This window comes from Leptonychotes weddellii, chromosome 7, assembly GCF_054177405.1.
Source record: "Leptonychotes weddellii isolate Sample4059 chromosome 7, ASM5417740v2, whole genome shotgun sequence".
NCBI classification, from domain to species: domain Eukaryota; kingdom Metazoa; phylum Chordata; class Mammalia; order Carnivora; family Phocidae; genus Leptonychotes; species Leptonychotes weddellii.
The window spans coordinates 82,188-107,948 of NC_138375.1; the positions used below are offsets into that span (position 1 = coordinate 82,188).

The following is a 25,761-nucleotide window of genomic DNA, read 5'->3' on the forward strand; positions in this document are numbered from 1 at the left end:
GTGCCTGTCATTTACTTGTTCCTGCGCACCTGCTAGGCCCCAACCCTGGAAGTACTGTCTCCAGCCATGATGGGTTTTCGCTGCACCTGCACAGCCTGGGATTCAGAGGCTCTCTGACGATGTCCATGTGACGTCAGTCCCAGGGATCTGCCAGGACCCAGGCGCATCCCTGTGCTTTTCATTCTGCGAAGGCATGGATCCAACACAAAGGCAAACTGTAGGGACAAGAAAACCCACCACCTAGGCAGAGAGAGGGGCAGAGGGCCACGGGTCAAGAGGGTGGGAGGGTACCACGGGGCAGCTGTGCTGCGGCTCCTCCTGGTGAAGCTTAAAGGCCTCTCAGTGCCCAAATTCACCTCATCTTCCCAGGGGCCAGACTGCTGAATTGAATGGGGACAGGGTGAGGATCATGATGGACACTGGGAAACCACCTTCCGGGACATCAAGGACATGGTCTTTACCTTCCCCAAGTCCTTTGTGGTGGATTCATCATGGCACTTCCTCCAGGAAGTCTGCCCTGCTTCCTGTTGCCCATCCTGGCAAAGAGGGAGTACAGATTCAGGGGCCTCCTACTCCACTTTTGTTCCAGATGGTTCTTTCCAGTTCTACGCCCCAGACTAGGAGAGATCCACAGACTCAGGGGACTCTCTGTGCGGGGCACATGAGCCTGGGGCTCTTACCATCACTGGTGCTCTCCTCTTCCTTCTCACTATGTGGCTTGAGCAACCCCCTGATGAGCTGTCACCCACTAGACCTCAGGACCCCATGCTCTATGGCTGGCCACTGCGGCAGCTCCCTATGGGTGGAAGTGCTGTAGCTTTCACCTGGGTCTCGATGCCCATTGCAGGGACTCTACCCACCTGCCGCTGGCACTCCCGAGCCCCATCAGCCTGGGGCCCAAAACCACGGCATCCCCTACAACAGTCAGCCCTGGCTGTGGGTAGACCCCCTTTCGAGCAGGGCACTTCTCAGCACCTTGGCGGGGGCTGCAGCATCTGCCCTCATGTGACAAATCCTGCCAACAGCCCCGTCCACCCCTCCATGAGCTTCTGTGCCCTGGCTCCAGGCAGCCGGGCTCCCAGCCCCCACCCACTGCAGGCCACCCACAGAGAGCCAGTGTCCATGCCCGGACACTATGGAGGGAAACACGTGAGCGCGCACGGCAGGGTGCGGCACCTCACCCTTAGATCCACGCAGCACAGCAGGCCAGGCCTGCGCTTCCTTCCCGGCGCAGCGGGCGGCTGGGGCGCCATGCCTCGGAACTCAGCGCTTCCCTGTGGTCTGTCTGCACCCTGACAAGACCCTGACTTGTCGGAGGGTCTGCAGGAGACGGATTTCCTTCAGAGCTGCCACAGAGGCAGCCAATAAGCCTCAATTTCTTTTTTCAAGATCTCCTGTGAGGTTAACAAAAGCCACACGCCTCATTTCCCTGCACCCTCTCCATTCAAATGCCACAGCAGCCTGTAACCCAGTAGTCCCCAAATTGCCACACATGGGAACCAAACAGATAAGATGCAATTCCGAAGACCCAGAAGGAGAAAGATTAAAGCAGCTATGAGGCAGGGAGACCACTGCTCCGAGGTTCCTGACCGTTGTTGGCCATTTCTGGTTCCTCTCTGAGGAAATGGCCTGCAGTCTCCATTCCTGCCCTGAGGTCCCATGACATGTCCTTGAATAAAGCCCCCTCAAAACTGTCTCAGGTAGCTTGAATCGCTTTCTGTTGCTTACAGCCGGAGTCCTGACGCAGAGAGAAACCGAGCAGCTGTCTCTGTCACTGCTGGAGGAGAGGAGCATCTTGCTCACATGGGGCAGGGCAGATCCAACGAGCATGGCTCAGGCTGCCCCCAGGAGGCCCAGTGGCATCCCTCTGGCCTCCACAGTCCGGCACTCTCTCTGCAGGGCTCAGGATGTCCTCTGTGCTGGGTGGGGTCCCCATGCTCTGTCACGAGATACTGAGTGAGCACAGGAACCTTCATCAGCCCCTGTGTATTCACTGCAGATGGCTTTCACAGAGTACTGAGACAGTGAAAGTGATGACAAAGACTTTTCCTCCTTCTCCTGAGAGATGATCTGGGTAAACTGTTTAGCAATCAGACTGTTGAACAATCCCATATAGAAATACTCTGTTACATAGTTTAATTAGACATAACTTCCCTTTCCATTTTTTCTTAAGATTTTATTTTGTTGACAGAGACAGAGAGAGCATACAAGCAGGGGGAGGGGCAGAGGGAGAGAGAGAAGGAGCCCGACGCGGGGCTCGATCCCAGGACCCTGAGACCACAACCTGAGCTGAAGGCAGATGCTGCACCGACTGAGCCACCCAGGCGCCCCTAACTTCCCTTTTCAAAAACACACAGGCTCTTTGGTGAAGTCTCTTCCCTGTCATAACATAGCATCATTGGTGCGATGTTTACAGGATTACTTTGTCATCATGAAATCAACCACTTCATCTGTCAGTCCACATATGCATTATAGACACACACACACAAGAAATACATATGAGAATTCTGTATCTGTCTCTATGAACTTTTACAAGGAGGAAAAGCATATTTAACAAATAAATTGAGTGGGATTAATTTACAGAATCACCGCCTGCTTCTTGTTTTATTTTTGGAACATCCTGGTCAATCCTTGAGACTTCCAACTTTATTCCAAAGTAAAACACGCTTAAATAGGTACTTTCACAGTAGGTACAATTAGAAAGCAGAGGTTGAACCCCCCCCCAAAGCCCCCCACCGCAACCACCGCCCCGTCCTCTTGACTACAGCACAGACAGGCTCCCTCCAGAGACAGGTCCTGCCTCAGCCCTGGCCCTTTTATCCTGGAGCATCCTCCTTGCCTTGCTGGCTCAAGGTTTCAGTTACTGAGACCTTCCGGAAAGCAGCCTGGACGAATGATGTTTGACTCCCAAGTCCCCACAAATCCTGCACACATGCCAAACAGCTCCTGGCTCCTACTCTCTTTCTCAATTTTAAACCCTTTTAGTTCAATAATGTTCCACTCTAGTGTCACTTAGTCCAGACCTCCTTTGATACATCTGTGAAGTCATCAAATTTCCAACCTAACAAAATCAATGTTAAAAAGATGGATGGCATCAAATTAACCCTCAAATAAACTTGCTAGTAGAAGGCAGCTGTGCTATGCAAATACAAACATGGCCCAACATAATTTTCTGTAGCAAGTTTCTGATTTTGCAGTATCAAACCAGTGTCTAAACTGATTTGAATTATCTGAACATAGTTATCAAGCTATTGAAGACTAGGCTCACAGCATGCTGGACATTAGAAAATAGGATGAGGATTAACAATTCACCTTGAAATTTACCTACTAAATGGCTGGCTGAATTTTCCTCATTTTTTTTAAAGATTTACTTATTTACTTTTTAGAGAGAGAGACACGGTGGGGGCGGGGGGGAGACAGAGAGAGAATTCCTGACACGGGGCTCAAGCCCAAGACCCTAAGATCCTGACCTGAGCCGAAACCAGGAGTCGGCCGCTTAACCCACTGCACCACCCAGGTGCCCCCTGAATTTCCCTCCTTTTAAAAACAAAACCAAGGGGAAAGCATTAGGTGGTTTATCCAAGGGTACCTGGAGAGTCAGTGGAGTAAAAGAAACTGAATGGACACCACTCTAGGTGATACAAATAACCAGAGAAACTTTTTAGTTCAGATTTACCTGAGTAAGTTATTTTTGTTTGGGTCAAGCAGTGACAGTTGAGCAGAAAGATGACGGGAGGAGCCACTGGAGAAGAAAAGCATGAAACCATCTTGTGCCGAGCACAGCAGCTAAAAGCAGAGCGTGGGGCGAGGACCCCAGCCCCATGGGGGACCTTTCGGTCGGTAGCTCTGAGCCGCTTCTTCGTCTCTGAAATTGCTCTGAAGATTAAAAACCTCATGTGAGCATAAACCATGCAGATCCACTGGGCCGTAAGTCCTCAGCATTTTGGTCCCCAGACCAAACCCAGCTCTAATGACATTCCCCTACAATTAGACGTGAAGTTTTTTATCAGCTTAGTATTCCTAAGTTTGTCTCCCTGCCACAGACAGGCAGGCAGGCCGGGTAGAAACGGGGCTCCAAAGCAGGCGGACCTCAGCGCAGCCGTTGCTGGGCCACTTGCTACCGAGGAACTGCATCTAAGTTTCCAGCCCCTCTGGGGCCGCACTGCCCAGACAGCTTCTCCTGGCGGCAGGTCCAGCTGCCTCACCTGCACAAGGAGACTGTAGGCCTTCCAAAAGCCTGCGGCAAGGCTGGCCCCTGGATGGCATGGGGAACCGGGATTCGGAGAGGACCTCTCTGCCACCGACCAGGAAGGGCAGCCCACTGTGTCTAAATTTTGTAGTTTGAGAGGATACCGGCTTTCCTTCCGGGATTCTGCAATCTGGGTGCGTGCCAAGCAGAGGATACCCACGTGACCAGCCATCAACATCAGCGCTGGGCTGTCTCTGGGGGTCCCAGGTTGGCAACAGTTCACGCTCCTTGCTGTTGGGGGGGGCGGTGGGAGGGAGCACTCCCATGACTCCCCTGGGAGAAGACTCTGGAAGCTGCACAGGCTCCTCACTTGCCCCCACGCGCCTTTTCCTCTACTGATTTTTTTTTTTTTTTTAAAGATTTTCCTTATTTATTTGCGAGAGTGAGCAAGTGAGCATGAGCAGAGGGAGGCGCAGAGGCAGAGGAAAGGAGACTCTCCGCTGAGAGCAGAGCTCCACACGGGGCTTGATCCCAGGACCCTGAGATCATGACCTGAACAAAAGTCAGAGCCACCCAGGCGTCCCATTCTCTGATTTTGCTACATATTCTTCCCATGTTGGGATTACACGGGGTAGGATTACAGGGGTGACGTGTGAGAGGCTGATTCACCTTAGCTCTGTGAAAAATGGGCAAGTGCCTACCTTTGATCAGTTTGTGGTAAAATGGAGATAATCTATGTAAAAACATTTTATAAAGAGTGAAGAATTACACACATAGGTGGCATTGTTGCTTTTAAATGGCAAGTATTTTTTATTATATGTCATTGCTAATAAATAATACATGCTTACTAAATACAGACACAAGCCAAATCCCAAACACATACCAGGGTGTCAACTGGATACAAGGAACACTTTCTCTCCCTTTGGTGGGAGAGATGCTCACACCAGCAAGAAACCTTGATAATGTTACTATTTTCTGTCCTCATTAGGCAGTTCTATCCATTACCTGACAACTTCTTTTTATAATTCTAGGAGAGAGAAAAGTAATTTGAGGAGAAAACAGAATTTATTTAGGGAGTGATAAAAACAAACAGAAAACTACTTACAGTGAGGATTGATACTGTATTTGACTTTCTTAAAAACAATCTTACCCTACAGGAAAGATATGACGTTATACTGTTCAGCCTAATAAAATGTTACAGCTTAAAAAAAAATCCTCCCGAGAAACTGCATCCTTATAGCTGAAGAGGGCCAAGGAAGAGACCGTGTCCCACTCAGACGGTGGTGGGAGTGGAAGACCACTCAGCTGGAAGGTGGCTGCAGAAGGAACCGACAACACGGCGATACCCCGGGACGCCACAGCATCACTGAAGATGTACTTCGCTCCTGCCCTACTTCTCTAGGATGGCTTTCTCAACTCTCTTACACTTCTTCAGTTCAACAGTCAGTTCCCAGTATTTGAGATACAGCCACATGAGTCTCCCATTCTGGCGTTTGTTGGTATTCCAGACGTCGCCACAGTATGTGTCGTGCTGAAATATGTCAGTCAGGCCAGCCGCCATCTGCAGGTCAGCGGCAACTGGGTCAGTGGATGCTCGGACCAGTAAGTTCTTCTCGATTTCCAGCCGCCTGCCACGGGGGAGGAACAGGCTGCAGTAGATGTTCTGTCTTTCCGTAAGAGCGTCTTCAAACTCTTTCAGCACAAGCCTGGCCCTCCTCTGCCAGTCATCTTCCTTCTCCAGGAAGCTCAGATACGCACTTCTCAGGGGCTGCAACTGTCTCTTTTCTTGCATGACCTGAGCCCGCTCCTGTTCCAGAAGCTTCTTTTCTTCTACCAACTTGCGCCCCTGAGAGATAAGGGCTTCTCGGTAACTAGTCGTTCTGTTTTGTTCCTTTTCAAGTTCCAAAGACAAGTGAGCAACTGCACGCCGGTTTTCTGAGATCACGGCATGGTACTTGGCTTCAAGATCCCGCTGGAAAGCAGCTGTTCTCTGACGGTACGCTTCTCTCTCTTTTTCGATTTCTTTCTGGGACTCCCTGGACCAAATCCAACCTGACACGAATAAATTGGGGGAGAAAAACACACTTAATGAGAAGTCAGAGCTGAAGTTTTATAATCTTTATTTTGAAAAAGCATAAAGCAGCTAAGGACAGCATTTCAATAAAATCTGAAGCCTTGAAAGGTACGGGTAACATTTTGTATGAAACCATATAATAATCAAAATTCTTATCTTAAAATCAGGTAAGGGTCCCCAAAGACAAGTGTGACAAGGTTGTTGACAGTTCCCTTCCAGACTCCTCATCTTCTCTGCCTGAAAAAATCCACCACTGCTTTCTTTTGCTCTCAAACTCACCACCAATGCCTACTCTGGCCACAGGGCCTCCATGTCCTACTGCCAAGGTTTAAAAGTCAACACTGCTATGCTTCCTGTAATGTTGGCAGGTGATTACAGAACTGACTGATTGCAAAGTACATCCAGACCTGCCTGGTCATCTCGCTTCTATTCTGACAAGGGTACATAAAAATAAGGTGGAGGAAGATGTTCAACCTCAAGACATGGCCTGGCTCCCTTTTCCCAAACCAGGGCAACTCGACTCTCACAAACGTGGGGCAGACTGAGGAGCAGCTGGGCCTCTGTCCTCTGCTGCATGGAGAAATCCAGTGCCGGGGAGGCTCCTTTTCCCTCCCCAGCACTCAAGGCGGTGTCCTTGCCATTCGGGTCTTCTTCCCCTGCGTCCCTTGGGAACCATCCTCTGAGGCAGTATTTGCGTGCGCCTGCAAGTCATTTCCACTTGAAGTGCTGCTGCCACCCCAACTCTATAAGCGTGAGACCAAACGCATTCCTTCCTCACCTACAAACAGCGTCTAGTCCCACTGGTAAGGGAAACTCGAAAGCACACGTCATCTTCATCTCCTCCTTCCACTGAAGTTCACAGGCAGGGGCCTGGCCGCTAGCGCAGCAGTTACAGTATCATCTGATAAGCACTGAGAGCTCTGTGAGAAGGGGAGGAAGGAAGGACTAATTCCGTTTGGGATGCAGTCAGGGAGGGGCTCACGAAAGAGGTGAATGGGAACCAGTCTGGAAAAACGAGGAGCAGCTGGCAGGAAAGGCCCCTCTAGGCAGAATGAACAGGGACAGGAGTGGGCATCACATGTCCTGAGCAGACGGTGTCCAGGAGTCGCTGCAGGGCTTCTATCGAGGGGCTGGAGCACGCTCTGGAAGTCAGCAGGCCTGAACAACAGAGGTCCTCAGAGACTCTGGTATGAAGTGGAAGATCAGAGGTGGGGGTGCAGCAGGGGGCAGAGGGGGCCGCTCTTGCCTTAACCCAGGTGTGATCCAACGGAAGTACCACCACTGACACGTGGAACAAGTGGCGACCGGTACAGAACACACCGAGCTGCACATCAGACTACATGGTACAGGCTGTGATTACGGGTAAGTCTGGGGTGGGTGGCACTGAATCAGGAAGGCCTCCAGGAAGAGGTGGGACAGAGGCGTGACACAGGTGGGGGAGATCACCAAGGACGTGCGCAGAGGGAAGTGTGGAAGCAGAATGGAAAAACCTTAAGTCTGGGTCTGATCCTGGAGAACCCTGCCTTACGACTCTGGGCAAACACAATTGTGCACAGCCCCAGTTTCCTAAGGCAGAGAAGAGAGTGGATGCTCCTGCTTTTGGGGAAATGGAACAGAAGTACTCTTTCCTATTCTTCCTGCTCAGCACAGTCGGAAACCCTGTGTCATAAGTACGGCAAACCCAGGGGGTTCTTAAAGGTGGAGAACCGCAGGCAGACTGGCAAGGGACCCTGGGACCCAAGGAAGGCTACGGTGGTGAGTCCCCTGGGGTTTCATTTTGCCTCATACTTCCCGGACTTGGAGCTGAAATGCCAATGGTGAAGACTTTCTTTCAAAAAGCCCCAGCACAAGTCTGCTCTCTCTGGCCAAGGGGCTAGGAAGGTGGCCTAGCAAGACAGAAACTTCAACAATAACAACTCCACTCCGGCCAAACAGCAAAGTCACTGTGGTTCCATCCCCATCCATTGGGCAAAGGCTGATGGGAGCCCCTCCTGCTCCCTTGGGGGTGGTGTCAGAGGTGGCCAAGTGGGGAGCAGTAACAAGATCTCTCCCAGGCAGGGAGGAGCATCAGTGGAAACCTGGGGGAGCTGCACCCCCGGCTCCTGCCCAGTGGTAATGAGGGGACCGGACGGAGGCTGAGTGGGGAACCTGGACTTCCATCCCCACCCGGGAGTGAGGCAGCAGAGCCACCTTTCCCCTGCTAGAGCCCTATCCAAGAAGAATCCACAGAATGTCCGAATAAAAGGTCAGCCTCATAACATAATGCCCCAAATACACAGGTTTCAACTGAAAATCACTCTTCATACCAAGAATCAGAAAGATCTCAAATTGAGTGTAAAAAGATAATCAGTAGATGCCAATACCGAGAGGACAGAGATGTTAGGGTTACCTGACAAAGAGTTTAAAGCAGGCATGACAATACAAAGTCTAAGCACAGAAATAGGAGATACAAAAACAAGCATATGAACATTTTGAACTGAAAAATACAATAACTGACACAAAAAAAAACATGATGCTGAAGTAAGTGTGGCGAAGAGAGAACTCTGCCAAAGGGCTAAAATAATAAATCCCATATGAACACAGACATAAAACCCTGAACAAAATACTGCCAAATATAATTCTACAATATGTAAAAAGGATTATATGGCGTGACCAAGTGGAGATTTGTTTTCAAAGATTTTTTTTTTTAAAGATTTTTTTTTTTAAAGATTTTTTTTTTTTAAAGATTTTATTTATTCATTTGAGACACAGAGACACAGAGAGAGAGAGAGAGAGAGCATGAGCAGTGGGAGAGGCAGAGGGAGAGGGAGAAGCAGACTCCCGGCTGGGCCAGGAGCCCGATGTGGGGCTCGATCCCAGGACCCTGGGATCATGACCTGAACTGAAGGCAGACGCTTAACCATCTGAGCCACCCAGGCGCCCCTTTTTTAAAGATTTTATTTATTTATTTGACAGAGAGAGAGACAGCAAGAGAGAGAACTCAAGCAGGGGGAGTGTGAGAGAGAGAAGCAGGCTTCCCGCTGAGCAGGGAGCCTGATGCAGGACTCGATCCCAGGACCCTGGGACCATGACCTCAGCCGAAGGCAGACGCTTAACGACTGAGCCACCCAGGCACCCCAAAGATTTATTTATTTGAGAGAGAAAGTGCATGCGAGCGGGGAGAGGGGCAGAGGGAGAGAATCTTCAAGCAGACTCCCTGCTGAGCACAAAGCCATAGCCTGACATGGGGCTGGGATCCCATGACCCATGATCAAATCAATCACTGTAACCCAATATATGAATAGTCTAAAGAAGAAAAATCACATGATCCCATCAACTGATACAGAAAAACATTTGGCAAAATTCAACACCCACTGGTGATAAAAACTCAAAAAAAAAAAAAAGAAAAACTGAGGGGAGCTTCCTTGCCTTGATAAAGAACAGCTATGAAAACCCACAGCTAACGTCACCTTTAATGGTGAAGACCGAATGCTCTTCCTGTAAGATGGGAACTTCTCAGTGGAGGCCTGGAGATGTCAGCCAGTGCAAGAAAAGGAAAAGGAAACAAAAGACAAACAGATCGGAAAGGAAGAAAGAAAACCTAAGTCTCATACATTATACTAAAAAAAAAAAAATTAACTCAAAATGGATCATGGACATGTAAAACTAAACTTTCAAGAAAAAATGTGGGACAGAACCTTCAGGATCTAGGGCTAGGCAAAGAGCTGCAGGAGGAAAAGCATGACCCATGAAAGAAAAAACTTGAACTTCACCAAAATTAAAACCTTTGCTCTGCGAAAGCCTCCATTTAGAGAATAAAAAAACAAGTTACAGAGTGGAAAAAGATACTGGCAAACTAGATATCCAACAAAATACTAGAATCTAGGATGTAGTAAAAAAACTCTGAAAACTCAACATGAAAACACAGTATAATTACAAAATGGCCAAAAGACAGAAACAGACATGTCGTGGAAGAGGCTATACCAATGGCAAATAAGAATGTGAAAACACGTTCAACGTTATTAGCTATTAGGGAAATGCAAATTGAAACCACAATGGGTGTAAAATAAGAACAACAGTGGCCTCACCAAATGCTGGTGAGGCTAACAAGAAAATGGATCACTCACACACTGCTGATGAGGATGCAAAATGGTACTACCACTCGGGAAAACGTTTTGGCACTTTCTTAAAAAACTAAACATCGACTCCCATGGAGGCTGACAAGATCAGGTATTTTTTTTGATTCAGCGATCTGCACAGTGCCTGCTTCTAGGTCAGAGACTGGGCAGATCCAAACCCAGCCCTAAGGGTGTTGCCACTTAGAAGCTCACCAGCCTGCCACCTTGCAAAGCTCTCCTAACCCTTGGAACCACTACCTATTGCCTATGGCTAGGGTGATGAACTTGGTGAGGGAATTGGAAGGCTTAACATTACACTGACTAACAATGATTAATTAGTTTTGAGGCTGGGACAGGCCCCGGGGCAACTCTCATCACTCCATTTCCTTTCCAAACTCTAGCTTTTATAGCCTTTCATAACAACCTTTACTTTTGAGGTTCTTGCCTCCTTGGACTTTTGAAATGTTGCTTTCTGTCCCTGAGAAGGGTCAATGAATATTTTGTATTTTCTTCTTGGTTGTCTTGCTTAGGTAGCATGATCACCAAAAACTTTTATCTTTGCATTCTTATAAAGAGTCGCCAAAAATCTTTTACTACATAGTTTAGAAATTATATTGCCAAGGGGCACCTGGGTGGCTCTTGGCTTTGGCTCGGGTCATGATCTCGGTGTTGTGAGATAGAGCCCTGCGTCGGGCTTCACACTCAGTGAGGAGTCTGCTTGAGATTCTCCCTTTCCCTCTGCCCCTCCCCACATGCGTCCCCCCCATAAATAAACAAATAGAAATTATATTGCCAAATATCGGTGTAAACTAGTCTCCTGGCACAGTCTACAGTAAAGGCAGATAAATGAACAGTTGATAAATGCTACTCTCTTCATCCTTCACTTCCTCTGAGGTAAGCCTATTGACCTGAGAAATCTAAGCACATAAAAAAACACTCCATAAAAAGTATCACTGCAAACAGACGGCAGCTTGTGATTTTCTTCCATTCAATTATTCCGTTTCTCATATTCGTAAGTGTCAATCCAAAACTGTGGGATATGACAAAATATAAAACTAATTCCTGAACATCAGAAAATTATCATGTAGTAGAAAATAAAAGCTAAGGGCTGGAATAATTTTAACGGACCAGTAACTGGTAATTTCCCCAAAGTCAATTCAAACTAGAGAGAAGCTGGCCAGGTGAGCAGAGGTTTTAAGACTGATTTCCTAAACATTAAACAGATGACCAAACTGGTTTTCTTTTACACCTATTTTATTCTTCCCTGTCAGTCCTGATGAGGGCAACTGAACCAAGAGAGCTCCCTTCAGAAAAGTTAAGTCTGGAAAGGAGCTAATAGTTACTAAAACCCACTCCACACAAAGTATCTTGTTTTATTTAGCCCTCACAATGCTTCAATGGATAGGGAAACTAAGGCTCAAGGGGTTAAGTAATTTGCCTAGGACTCACTGTATGGGATAACACTAGGATGTACACTTGCATCTGTCAGGGTCCAAAGCCCAAGGTTTTTGGGATCCACACTTTCAGCCCCCCAAATGCAAATGTTAGGAAAACCATGACTTACGAAAAGCAGCCAATCCCAGCATTGGAACCAATAGGGCATAATTCCATCTGCTTCCATCACCACCATCAGCCCTGGAATTAGGCCGGATATTCCAATTTGGGGGGTCATTTAAGTTATTCATGGAGATGTACCTTGAAGTAAATAATAAAACCATTAACCATATAAAAGGAACAAAATAAATGTCACAACTGTATCATCTACTTGGCTCAGTTCTACCTATGAGCCACACAGCACTGAGCCTTACAGGATTCAAAGAAAAAAAAACAAGGCCTCAGACAATAGCCACTCATGATATAGTCGGAGAGAGAAAGAGGTCTCAAATAAGTGAAATACAAGTGAAGTGGTGTTAAGATCTCTAATATAAACAAGCTTCACAGTATGGTTGTACACAAAAATATGTAAATAGCAAGACATGAAAGCACTGGCCCTCAGGAAATGGCAAATGACACGGAGAGGCCATGGAGAGGCCCAGGCAAGCGTGTGTGGCGGAGATGGGGACAGTGCTAGGAAGGCTCTCATGCCTCCTGACTTTGGTGGCATGAACACCATAATTACAGATGTTTCTGCTTAAAGCTCATGCTGTATCTCAGTAACTAGGCTGGGGTCTAATGTTAACATGAATTTACCGATTTACTAGGTACTTGCACTAGGTTGGGTATTTTCACAAAATAGAGCAATGAGACTTTCAGCTTATTTCTATGTGATGGCCACAAATAAAACACACTGATTAGACAAGAAATAATCAGGGGCGCCTGGGTGGCTCAGTCGTTAAGCGTCTGCCTTCGGCTCAGGTCATGATCCCAGGGTCCTGGGATTGAGCCCCACATCGGGCTCCTTGTTCGGCGGGAGGCCTGCTTCTCTCTCTCCCGCTCCCCCTGCTTGTGTTCCCTCTCTCGCTGTGTCTCTCTCTGTCAAATAAATAAAATCTTAAAAAAAAAGAAATAAGGCTTACATAACAAAAAAGGAATCCAATTCAATTTTGAAACATTTTAATAGGGTTTTCAATAAACACTTAACATCTAGAAATATAAAATTCTAACTGGCAATAAAGAAATGCCAAAAATATTACGTCAAGGAGTTTGTGGTAACTATACAATGAAAAATTAGTTCTGAAAGTACTAAACTGCAAAACTCTCAATGTAGGTCTGTGAAGAATGGTTTTCATTTCCTCCAAGCCAATAAAGTCCACTTAGGGGGCATAGGGCCTGTGGAAACACAATTCTAAGAAAAGCAACCTAATCCTAAGTAAGACAAAGGGTTATACACAATTATAATCTTTCTTGCCTTATTTAACACTAGCAAAGATTTGGAAACAACCTAAATGTCAATAAAATATGGGTGCCTGGGTGGCTCAATTGGTTTAAGCGACTGCCTTAGGCTCAGGTCATGATCCCAAGGTCCTGGGCTCTTTGCTCAGTGGGGACCTGCTTCTCTCTCTCCCTCTGCTGCTCCCCCTGCTTGTGCTCGCTCGCTCTCTCTGTCAAATAAATAAGTAAAATCTTAAAAAAATAAGAGTGGATGGATCATTGTAAATTTAAATTAACTCACTAAAATATTTCAAAATTATATTGCACACAATTGAGCATGAGAAAGATCCTAACAATACAATACCAAACACAGGAAAGTGAACAGTTTATTTCCCATACCACTTCGTCCCACAAAAGATTCCAGGTACCTTACGTAAAACACACGAAGAACAAAAATACTTCGTGCACCAGAGGCGGAATCAAGCGAGTCAGTGAAGACATAGCCCGGGAAGCTGAACCAGACCCTCACCGGGTCATCTGCCGGTATCCACCGCTGGGGCTCCCAGTGTCAGCAGGGCGCCCGCCCCCACCCCAGAACCCGGGCCGGCGCCCGGACCTATCCCAGACCCAGCCCCCAGCCCTCCCGACCCCCGACCCACCCCCCGGAGCCCCCCAACACAACTCGGCGCCCTGACCTACTCCGACCCAGTCCCAGAACCCCCGAACACGGCCCGGCGCCCTGACCTATTCCGACCCCCTACCCACCCGCGGCCCTCCCGAACCTACACCCATTCCCCCCGCCTTCTCCCTAGGCCCCCGACCTACCCCTAGCCCCCAGACCTACCCCCGGCCCCTCCGGAAGACAGCCCGGGCCCCGGCCACAGCCCAGGCCCTGGCCCGGGACGAACTCGGCCCCGCCCCCGACCTACCCCCGACCGGGGAGCGCCGGGCCCTGGATCCCCTCAGCACCACTGTCCGCCGGTCCTGTGCGCAGGCGCAATGCTCCACCACCCACTCGGGGTCGTGGCTTGGTGCGCAGGCGCGGTGTCCCCGCGTCCCGGCCCGGGCGCGGCTAGATGCGCAGGCGCAGTCTGGCGCGGAGGCTGGTGGGATTGCGCCCTGGAGGACAGACATGTCGGGGGTCCGGGCGGTGTCTCGGCTGTTGGGCGCCCGGTGCCTGGCACTGACCAGGGCGGTGAGTCGGCGCCGCGGGGCGGGCAGGGCGCGGGGGCCGAGGTGGGGGTAGGACGGTCCCCGCAGGGCGGAGCGGACGCTGAGTTGCCCCGGCCCGGGGAGGGTCTGCGGGCCGGTGCGGGGAGGAGGTCGCCCGAGAAGTGGGGCCGGCCCAGAGGGCAGCCGGACGTTTTCAGAAGCCCGTCGGGCTGCGTCCGGGTGAAGGTCATGACCCCGCGTGCCGCCCTGGGGCCGCTCCCCCTTCCTGGGATCCCTGCCTGGGGTCTGGGGGCCTCGCGGATTAGCGTCGCCGCAGCCCGAGTCTTCAGCGCGTGGGGAGGCGTGTTTGGCCAAGGTCACTCGGACAGGTAGCGGCCCATGGGTGCCCCGGGCCTCGGAATCCAAAAGCGCCCTTAGACCTCGGGCGGAGGCGGGCCCATGACCGCAGGCGCGCGCTGGCTGGGAGGCCCCAGGCGGGGTCGGTGGGAGGCGCGTCCGGCACCCGCGCTTGGGCTTCCCTCTTAGTGGTTCGCAGAACCGAGCCCCGTTCGGGGAAAGCGTAGACCTGGCAGTCAGTTCAGGGCCTTGGTTCTGGTTTTTGTGTGGCGGCGTTTTGCGCGCTTTTTAGAAAATCAGACGGAGAATGCCAGCACTCTGACCGCAAAACCACGTTTGGGCGAGGACGCCGGGAAGTTTGGTTTCCCCTGCTCTGCCAGGGGAGGCGGGTGGAAGGTGCCTAGAGTGCTCGGACTGCGGGCAGCGGTGCATGGCCCCCGGGGGGAGGACTTCCTCGACCCCTAGCTACTGGATTGTGTCACGTGTACTTTTTCCAGGGACGCCTTCAGAATCCATCTTTTCGGGTTTTATTGAGGCACAGTAAACTTAGAGGGTTTAGTTATGTGGGTTCTTTTAAGTGGTCCTCCCGCCTACTTGCTCAGTAATGTAACTACAGAGTGAAAATCCCAATAGGAACCCAGGCACTCAACAATACTGACTTGACTTGTGCCTGTAATTATACCTGCAATTTTCTCCTTTTTGAAATACAAATATTAAAAGTTAAATGTGAGAAGGCCTAGTCAGCCATCCTGCCAACACCAGAGAACAGTTTAAATGCTTTCACGTGTTGCTGTTTACGGAGCAGAGGTCCCCACTCTCCAACCCCCGTCTTGGGCTCTGAGACGCAAAGGATGGAGGGAGCCCACAAGTAGGAAGTGGAGTCTTTGGTCAGTGGGGTATTTTTAGTCAGGCGTCCCTGAGCAGGCTGACTTACAGGTGCTTCCTACTTGTTAGGTGAAGTAACTCATTGGTAATTGGTGGTGGTTGTGGAGAAGAGCTAAATAGGTCTAATCCACAGCCACCCCAGACTGGTGCTCCGGGGTCCTTGTGCAGACTGCACCCCTCCAGCCTGTGGAACTTGCTTCACTCACCCACCACCTGCCCGATGTCAGTTTATGAAAACATTGTTGTCTTGAAGCTGGACTAGAAGAGTTCTAGCTCTGAGCTTTCGGCTCAAGAGGTCAGGGTGTATAAGCCTCTCCTTTTGTGTTGGCTTGATTTCACGTGATCTTGGTTGAATCGCTGTTAGCTGCGGGCACTTTCCCTTCATTATCTCCTTGAATTTTCACCACAGTCCTTTATTTAGGGACTTGTGAACATGAGGGCAAGAAACATAGCAAAATTGAACCACCACTTAGGCCTACTAGAAGTTGGTCTTGGGTTTTTAAAAAAGTTTTTTTTATCTTGATGAAGATAGCTTTTCCCATCCCAAGCAATATATTTAGTGGAATTTAGGATTGTCAGAAACAAAAGCATCCAATTAGAACAAAAAAAGAAATGTATGATCACCACCTGAGAAATGTGCATGGAGAGTACATGAGAATAATTTGAACAAAATCCACAGAGAATTTTTCTTTATCTCATTTTGTTTAATTCTGTGGTGTTTCCAAGTCATTTTATATTTACAGCTGCTTTCAAGTTGCAAAATTATCAAACCTATTTTGCCTTTGTTTCATTTTTAGTTACCCTAATGCCCTGACACAATTTGCAGACTGTCCTAGTTTACTGAAAAGAAAAGTAAAACTGAGGATCTGAGATAGTACTGGTTAACTGCTTCAGATGAGATTTCGCAAATTCTTTAACATGAAAATCCAAAGTACCGTTCTAGAGTAAGTCAGATTCTTTTCTTAGAATGTATTATTTGAATATGTTTTAATGGTGTATCTAGAATTACATTATTTAGGCCATTGTAGTAACCTTTCGTTTTGCTTCTTGGGGTAATTATACTGCAGTGGCATTCAGTTCTGCATTCTGTGTGATGTTTTTCCTGCTTCGCTTGAAAAATTGTGGCTTGGTTTTGATATGTGATCTGGATATGCATCTTATTTTGGAGTTGCAGAGATTTTTCCAAAGGCTCCTTACCTGGGGCAATGAACAAAATCTGGTGCCAGCCAGGCAGACCTGAATCCAGACCTTGGGTAGACTCCCTTTCTCTGTGGGCTTAATGAGGATTCTGTGAGATAACCCGTGAAACCCTTGTGTGGTGCTCATCCGAGCCACAGCCTACGGCCGACAGCCTATGCTTGGTCATCTTGTGAACTGTGTTTTAAGAATCCCTGTTCTAAAAACCTTTAAATTTTTGATGAAAATAATTACACATAATTTAAAAAAAAAAAAGCCAAGGAATACAGAAGGCTTTATAAATGAAAAGGAGTAAGACCCTTTCCCTCCCCAGACCTGTACCGCAGTGGAATCAATTCTAAATTGTTTCTGTTATTGGCCCCTGGTGTTTACCTCCATTTTTCTAGCTAATATGCACGTGTATTTTTGTCCGTTTTGGACATTGCCTTGTGCTGCTAAATGAAGATTTAGTTCACGCTCCTTTATTGTATAGATGAGTTTCTTGTTCATGATTTGTAGGTGCATGTTATTAGATGAGGACTCCCTACTTTGCTAGACGTCACACTTTTCACTCTTTTCTTCCTTTTACCGTCTAATTCATTCACCTGTGCTTTCCTGACATTAAAAGGTCTAAGTGTTTGGGGGCGCCTGGGTGACTCAGTCAGTTAAGCGACTGCCTTCGGCTCAGGTCATGATCCTGGAGTTCCAGGATCGAGTCCCACATCGGGCTCCCTGCTCGGCGGGGAGTCTGCTTCTCCCTCTGACCCTCCTCCCTCTCCTGCTCTCTCTCTCTCATTCTCTCTCTCAAATAAATAAATAAAAAATATTTAAAAAAAAAATGTCTAAGTGTTTTTTTAATTCTACCTCAGGTAGATTTCCTCATTCTTCTCTATGTTGTCCTGTTTGATAGTTTTACTTCAAAAAAATGTTAAGTGACACAAAAAGAGTTTTATCTAAAGACAAATTGGGTTAATATTGGGCTCTACAAATTCTAAAATTGTTCCTCAAATCCGATTTAGATGAAAAGCTGGTAGTCTGTTTTCCACAGATAGTGTGATAATTTGCTAAAATTTCATTATAATAGCTGCCAGTGTTTAAGCTAGGCATGTGTGTGTGTCTGTCCTTATTTAGCATGAACATCCTAAAAAGAAGAAATACTTAGGGAATCTGTTTCTATTTTATTGTTTTTATAGTTACCTGAAGCAGGTAAGTTTATAATCAGAACAAAATGGGCTTGATTAGGAAAACCTGTATGTAAGAGATGCTTTACAGTATAGTACATCCTTCATGTTGATTATTGTCATAGGATTTGATACATATGATGATTCAGTTTTCTGAATTAAAATTGTACAGGTGGCCATAAGGTCTGGAAACATAGACAAATAAAATAGTTTACTGATACTCCAACAAATATTCAGTGATTGTGCTGTTCCTTGCTAGAAATTCATAGTTCAACAAACTTGTGCAGAAGTTCACTGAACAATGTGCACTGGAGGGGTATTTCCGTCAGTCCTTGTACGTCCATCTACAGTGCATTGCCTAAGGTGATTTGTGTGTCTCATTTTTCACTGAATGAACTTGTGCCCTTAGAATACTCGAGATGTAGGGCGCCTGGGTGGCTCAGTTGGTTAAGCGACTGCCTTCAGCTCAGGTCATGATCCCAGGGTCTTGGGATCGAGTCCCGCATCGGGCTCCCTACTCTGCGGGGAGCCTGCTTCTCCCTCTCCCACTCCCCCTGCTTGTGTTCCCTCTCTCGCTGTGTCTCTCTCTGTCAAATAAATAAATAAAATCTTTAAAAAAAAAAAAAATACGAGATGTAATCAAGGAAGAAGTGTATGTTGTCTCTGTCTCCGGACTGTGTGATGACCCATATATATATATATATTTTTTTAAGTTTCACGTACTAAAAGTCTTATAAACATCTTTGCTTTTCATATTATAGCAAGAAAAATGTGAATACCAAAAACGAGAGAACGGAAAGACAAAAATTGATTTATTTGGCCTTTAAATTCCACACTACAACATTTTACTGAAAATGAAGTGATTTTTAATCTGTACATTAGAGATTCTAAATGATACTCGGGATGTTTTACGAGTTTGGTTTTAAAATACATTTGAATTTACAGCAGGTCTTACATACAATGATTTCAATCCATCAGGCACTCCAGAATACAATGTGGAGGTATAAGTTATATGATGACTTCTTGATAGTCCAAGGGGATAAAGACCTTTTACAAAGGGCACCTGAGTGGCTCAGTCGGTCAAGCGTCTGACTCTTGGTTTCAGCTCAGGTCATAATCTCAGGGTCCTGAGATCAATCCCCATGTGAGGCTCCCCGCTCGTGCACATACACACTCTCTCTCTCTCTAAAACAATTTTTTTTTAAAAAGACCTTTTCAAATATGGAAAGAAATGACTCTTTCTACAGTATTAACCCCTAAAAGCTACTCTCCTTTATAGATGACAATATTATTGTCAGTTTTGTATGCTTTTATTTTATAAAGAACGCCTAGAGGAAGAAATTTCTGGAGGTTTTCCCAGATACATACAGCTACATTTTTTGTCGTGCTTACAATAGCTGCAAAGTATGGCCCATCCAGATCCAGATTCTTATGATCAAAGGCCTTCATAATTGCCGCCTCCATATACTCTTTGAGGTTGGTCAAATTCATAACGATTCCTGGAACCGGATCAGTGTCTCCATGTACTGTCACCACAACTTTATAATTGTGCCAAAGGCCATTTGGATTGTTGCATTTCCCAAACAGTTTCAAGTTTTCTTCATTACTCAGAGATTTGCTGTGGAGCCGGTGGGTCTCCTGAAGGAGATGAGGTGGGACAGGTGCCCTGCATTCGTGGCCTCAACTCCCCACTTGGCTGGCAGGGGGCACTCACTGTTTCTATTTTAATTTCAGTTTGGTATTGCAAAATGTACTGTTCTTTTGGGAACTCTTACGTTTATATTGTACTTTATAAAATTTTCAAGAACTTTTGTATTAAAATTCTTTGACTTAGTTCTTTAAGATGTGATTTTACCAATTTTAAAATTCTTCTAAAGCAAGAATATTCTTTTTAGTTTTTAAATTCATTTTCTGAAAGAAAAAATTGGCCTATGTCAATTAAAACAAATATATTTAAAGTTGAAATTGGAGAATTCAAGAATATTGCTTTTATCTGTTCAGATTACTTAGAAATCCAACAAATTTCTTTGTAATTGGAGTATTAGCATAAAGTCAGCTATTTGTGACAACCATCATTTTGTCTCAGAGCTGGAGGAAGCCAAGAGGTCGGAGCCACCTGCGATTTTCAAGTGGCCAAGCCCTCCAGCCTTGGCCTGAGTCCCTTAATCTTAGAAGGAAGTCCTTCAGTTCAAAACTGTTCAGTTAGGGTTCATTTTGTATTTTGCCATATTCTCCTTCCTGTATTCCCCACTTGTTGGTCCTACGGAATAATTTTTTTTTTTTTAACCCCAGAGAATAAGTAACGTCTCTTCCAAATTGCAGAATACTTGAAGACATTGTTAAATGTACTTAATTCCTAAAACTGTTCTTTATGAGATTGCCAAAACTTCATTTTATCAGTAGTCTTCTCAAATGCAGTCAGCAGAATGGAAAGAATGTGGCCTCATGCTGGGCTGTGATTTCATTAATACCAGTTTTCTTGAGTGTTTATAGGGTGGGACATTTAAGCCAAAACTTGGAGAGTTGTAGCCAGTGAAAGGCCCAGAGACAAGTATCCAGACAGAGGGAACAGCACCGTGGAGTAGAACAGATGGGGGGGTGTGCCTCGAGCCCAGCACAGATGTGGAGCGGGGGGGAAGCAAAACTGTGGGCGTCTCTGGGCCTGGGGTCCTCGCATTAACAGTGAAGGACTGATCCCACTGGTGCCTAGGTGTCACAACAAGCAGTAAAGCCTCTTCTAGAAAATGGATCTCCCGATACACTGCCCAGTGCCTTTTCCAGTGAACCACATAGCCTTGCAGACATGTGGTGCTCTAGGGTGAAGAGGGTTATGATGGATACAGTAAAAGTGCTTCATCGTTTGCAAACTACCACTTTCGCAAAAATAGATGTCTTTCCCTTTTTCTCCATGAAGAACCCTAAGTTAAGAAGTTAACGTGAAGTTGTGCCTTTTCCTCTCTGAGTCTGTGAGTGTCCTGTTTGGAAACAAGCTTCATTTAGAAGGGTTTTTCCTGGGTGCCAGGTCCTTGCCATGTGGGCCTGCCCTGGGTCCTTACCCTTCAGGGTTAAGTAGAGGACCCCAGCTGAGCTGTCCAGGTGAAGGGGGAGCACCTGGGTACTTGAAAAGGTTCATGACTTAAGGGGAAATTTTGATGGCTAATCCTGTTTCATCTCCATCTGTGTCTCAGCAGTGGCCAGCAACATGGCAGACAGGCACCCGAGGTTTTCACTTCGCTGTTGATGGGAATAAGAGGTCTTCTGCTAAAGTTTCAGATTCAGTAAGTTCACAACTTTTTGTTTGCTTATAAATGACATCTTTGGCTTACAGGAGTAATGATCTATACCAGTTTTCAGTATATTGGAATAATACACAGTTCCTATTTAAAGGAAAATATTCTCATTCCAATGATGCTCCAGTTATTTTTAGTGTATAGTACGTAGTTGTGGTACAGATGTAAGCACAGTCATCAACCCTTTTTGCTTGTACTTCATAGGTATCTATAAACCAGAGTAAAAATTAAGTCAGAGCAGCAAAATAATAAATAACAGATGAACATTATTTAGTGACGGATGACATAGGACCATGAAGCCAGTCATGTGTAGGCTTTTTGTGTTTACTGGTCCCGTTCTGTTCTCTGCCGAAGACACATTTGTTTACAAGTTCTTTTCTCATTCCTCACAGTAGTTACTGAATGCTAGTTGGCACCTTCTCAATCAAACACAAACATGGTCCTAAAACAGGGTCCCAGTCCTCGGTGCTGAGGTGGTTGCCCAGATGGACTGGCAATGTGCTTACCTAAATGAAACACCATATTAACATTGTCATAAGAAACTTGCTGACAGGGGTGCCTGGGTGGCTCAGTGGGTTAAGCGACTGCCTTCGGCTCAGGTCATGATCCCGGAGTCCCGGGATCGAGTCCCACATCGGGCTCCCTGCTCGGCGGGGAGTCTGCTTCTCCCTCTGACCCTCTTCCCTCTCATGCTCTCTGTCTCTCATTCTCTCTCTCTCAAATAAATAAATAAAATCTTTAAAAAAAAAAAAAAAACTTGCTGATCACAGGTGGAGAATCACGATCTACACTGCGTTATGAGCTTAGATTCATATAAGCATAACCTATGTATATATTGCTATAAACATAAAAAGATAAAGAATATATTTGAATAGAAAAGCCATATTTAGAACTAACATTCTGATTTGTGTTGTTGCTTTCCTTTGCTTCTGCAGTTCTTTGCTTTGAGGCTGTACCTCTTAAGCATTTCACCTCGTGGTGGGTTTCCTAGGTGCTAGGATGAGTGCTCTCCTTTTGGCAACTCTGTGTGTTGGCCCTGTCAATGTGGGCTGCCCCTGCCATACACTGTGTGGGACCCCAGAGGGTGGAGGCCCCTCTTTGCTGCAGCTGCTCTTTGTTGCTCCTTGCGTTTCTCTGAGCTCTTGAGCTGCACCCACAGTCCCTGGTTGACAGGTGAATTGTTCCTTTCCAGATTTCTACGCAGTACCCAGTAGTGGACCATGAGTTTGATGCAGTGGTGGTAGGCGCTGGAGGGGCAGGCTTGCGAGCTGCATTTGGCCTTTCCGAGGCTGGGTTTAACACGGCCTGCGTCACAAAGCTCTTTCCTACCAGATCACACACCGTTGCGGCCCAGGTAAGAGAAGGGGGCTCCCTGAGTGGTTTTGGCACCTGCGCAGCAGTGAGGTCTCCTGCCACAGGCCTCCTTCCCACCACACTCCAGCCACGTTTGTCTCTTTCTGCTCCTTGCACCCATTTGCTCACTCAGCTTGGGGGTCTGTGCCCACACTGCCACCACCCCCACTGCCAGAGCCGCTTCTGGGGCCTCTTACCACTCTTTTCTGCTCCAGTCACACTCAGGTCTTCTCTGAGCACCCACCTAGACCCCCTGCCCACATCACGGTTTGTCTTCAGTGTACTCTTCCCAGTCTGAAATGAGCATCTCTGGACTTGCTGCCGTTGGCCCTGGATCTCGTGTTCACTGCTGCAGCCTCGGTGTGGGCCTTGTTAAATATGATGGTGATGGCACGAATGTGTAGGATAAAAGAACATTGGCCTTTAAAAAGCTCAGAATTTAGGGAAGAAGATAAAAGTAAGGTGAAATGTTACACAGGGACTTTATAATTTTGTTTTTTTTTTTCTTGGCATACTGTGGGTAGTACCCTGGTTGAGTATTCCAAAATCGTACTGGACTGTTTTTTCCAATATTTGGAACACATTTCCTTATAGAGATAGCAGAGTATGTGGTGACTTTCCAGGACCCAGTAAAAGCCACCCTAATTACTGCTGTAGCCTGTATTCAGTGTCCAGCAACATTCTTCAGGCACTTAATTGCCCAGATAACTTTGTCCTCAAACGATGTTTTGTACGCTGAAAAAATAAATAATATATACCTTTGGAGAATTCATTGTCTAAAAGGAAAATATGGATGTAGACGTAATTATAAATAATGTAAAATAATAGGGTGGTCAGATAATGCAATATTCAATAAAAAGAGTAAGAAATGGATAGCTTAGCTTGAATGCAGATTCTAGAGAAAATAGGTTTAATTGGGGGAAGGATAAGACCGGTGGGGCCTGGAGAGTCTAAAGTGTGCTGGCTGGCTTTGTTATAGAACATGAGCTCCACATTGGATATAGAGATTACTTTAAAAAAACAAAACGGTACTTCTAGGGATTCTGGGAAGACTAGCCGTCTGTGCCCCTGATTTTTACTAACAGTAGCAGGAAATAGGATCAGTGGACGCACCGGGCCAAGTATTTTTGTGTTATTTTGAACTAGGTTTTCTCTATTCTGCCACTACTCTGGTACTTCACATTCTTAATCAGGATTGTGTCTGGGTTTATAATTGAAGGGGTTGGAGAAGGAGGAGGAAGTAATTTGGTAACTTTTGCTGCATGTCTATTACAGGATTCCTGGCTCTGTGCTAGTGATTCCTTTCCTGGGAACTAAACATAATGGGAGATTGAAGCCCAGTAGCACCAAGTGGGAAAAGAGTTCCAGCGTGGGTTGCTTGACTCAAAAGCTGTGACAGAGGAACAGTTGGAAAACAGAGGGGAAGTTCTGTGTGCCTATACTTGTGAAAAAGAGAGGAGTACTCCAGTTTTGAGTTGGAGAGGAAAAGTGCGAGCATTACGTTTGTCCCCGTACCTCCGTGTTCTGTGACTCTGGGTTCAGAGTTCATTCCTTGGCAGTAAACACTTCTTGTCTTTAACACATTCCCATAAATACCACTGGGAACATTTTGTCATAAAATTATCCCAGATTTATTGAGTACCTGTATGTGCCAGGTTGGGAAGTGTTGAGTGTTGCACATATAACCTCACTTAACCCTCCCGACAACTCTTTAGGTAAGGGGACTGAAGCAGAGGGAGGTCCTGTAACCAGACCACAGTCAGGTCCCTTACAGACATGTCAAAGCAGTTGGCTTTCTCTGACCCCAGTTCTGGGACGGAGGCAAAGGATGAGCCTGGAAGATGCCACTGGGGCTCCTCCTTGTAGCTTGTAAGGTTGCTCTCTGTTTGCAGGGAGGGATCAATGCTGCTCTGGGGAACATGGAGGAAGACAACTGGAGATGGCACTTCTACGACACCGTGAAGGGCTCCGACTGGCTGGGGGACCAGGACGCCATCCACTACATGACGGAGCAGGCCCCTGCTTCCGTGATAGAGGTAGTACCCTCGCATGGTCTAACCCAAGAGAGAGGTTGAGGCAGATGTGGCCAGCTCAAAGAAGGGTAATGAGTGGATGGAACAAGGGAAATCTTTTCTGTCATTAACCATTCAGTTCATTTAATAGCGGAGGTTTTCTCTTCTCCAAAGTGTTCAAATTTTCATGGAATGTATTGGTTTGGGGTTTGCAGGTTTATGTTGAGATTGTTTAGTGTAAAGTAGCCATGAGTGTCTCGATTCCTTCAAAGTACCGGGTGTTCGTTTTTATATTTCACAGCTGGAAAACTATGGCATGCCGTTTAGCAGAACTGAAGATGGGAGGATTTACCAGCGTGCTTTTGGCGGACAGAGCCTCAAGTTTGGGAAGGGCGGGCAGGCCCACCGCTGCTGCTGCGTGGCGGACCGCACTGGCCACTCACTGCTGCACACGTTGTACGGAAGGGTGAGGCTGCCCTGGGTGCGCAGCGTGACGACTCGGTCTGGTTAGGCTGGACGTACGGTGATGAGCGAGGGACAGGTCAGAATGTCGACGTGTCCGCTCCGGGGTCGCTTCATAAACAGCAGAGGAACTTGGCAGGATATGTGTAGTAATTGTTAATTTGGAAGTGTCCATTTGAGAAAATTAAACTGATCATCATTACATACTGTATTTGAACTTGCGATCTGCCACAGTGCAAGTGTAAGAAGAGATCAAGTATTTTATGACTCAGTACCTCTGAGTTCCTGAACTGATTGATTTAATACTTAACTGTTCAAACTGGACTAAGGTTCGGGGGACAGGAGTTACTGGGTAATCGGGGCCTACTTTGGCACAGCCAGACAGTATTCTGAATAACTCTGATTCAGAATAGTCAGTTGCTGAACTCTCGCTCTCAGATGGGGACACGGTATTGATTTACAAACGTAAGGCACCGGTTTCTTCTCTGGCTGAGCGCATTGACAGATGTGTGACAGGATCTGCCCATCCTGCAGAATTGTGTGTCACATGGGGGAGCTGACAGTTTTGTGAGCGTCCTTTACTTTCACTAAGCAGCCACATGGTCTTCTCTGGTGTGCATGACACGTGTGTCCTTACGTTCTGATCATACAGCTAAGAGAGGGCTTCCTTTTGTGTTGTCACCCAACAGCATCAGCACTGTGGCTGATGTGAGCTGAACTCC

The 25,761-nt window shown here is 46.8% G+C and overlaps 2 protein-coding genes across 4 annotated transcripts in view; one reads left to right on the top strand and one right to left on the bottom strand.

The window, feature by feature from the left end:
* Positions 1 to 4,972: 4,972 nt before the first annotated feature.
* CCDC127 (coiled-coil domain containing 127) lies at positions 4,973 to 14,202 on the bottom strand. 2 transcript variants are annotated; one of them, XM_081825815.1, is made up of 3 exons: positions 14,101 to 14,202; positions 11,925 to 12,055; positions 4,973 to 6,241 (listed from the first exon to the last, which is right to left on the bottom strand). In XM_081825815.1, exons 2-3 carry the CDS (start codon positions 12,043 to 12,045, stop codon positions 5,580 to 5,582), a joined length of 783 nt encoding a protein of 260 aa, XP_081681941.1. In that variant the 5' UTR covers positions 12,046 to 12,055; positions 14,101 to 14,202; the 3' UTR covers positions 4,973 to 5,579. The 2 variants fall into 2 exon arrangements, with proteins under 2 accessions (XP_081681941.1, XP_081681940.1); XM_081825814.1 differs by having other exon boundaries at positions 14,016 to 14,176.
* Positions 14,203 to 14,218: 16 nt separating this feature from the next.
* The window catches only part of SDHA (succinate dehydrogenase complex flavoprotein subunit A), a 31,604-nt gene continuing 20,061 nt past the window's right edge, over positions 14,219 to 25,761 (top strand). The window contains exons 1-5 of one of the 2 annotated variants that reach the window (XM_081825813.1): positions 14,219 to 14,366; positions 21,114 to 21,200; positions 22,405 to 22,566; positions 24,458 to 24,601; positions 24,879 to 25,043. In XM_081825813.1, the coding sequence (XP_081681939.1) occupies positions 14,304 to 14,366; positions 21,114 to 21,200; positions 22,405 to 22,566; positions 24,458 to 24,601; positions 24,879 to 25,043 (621 nt within the window). In that variant the 5' untranslated portion in view covers positions 14,219 to 14,303. Of the gene's footprint in view, positions 14,367 to 21,110; positions 21,201 to 22,404; positions 22,567 to 24,457; positions 24,602 to 24,878; positions 25,044 to 25,761 lie in introns of both variants that reach the window. The other variant, XM_081825812.1, reaches the window with a different exon arrangement.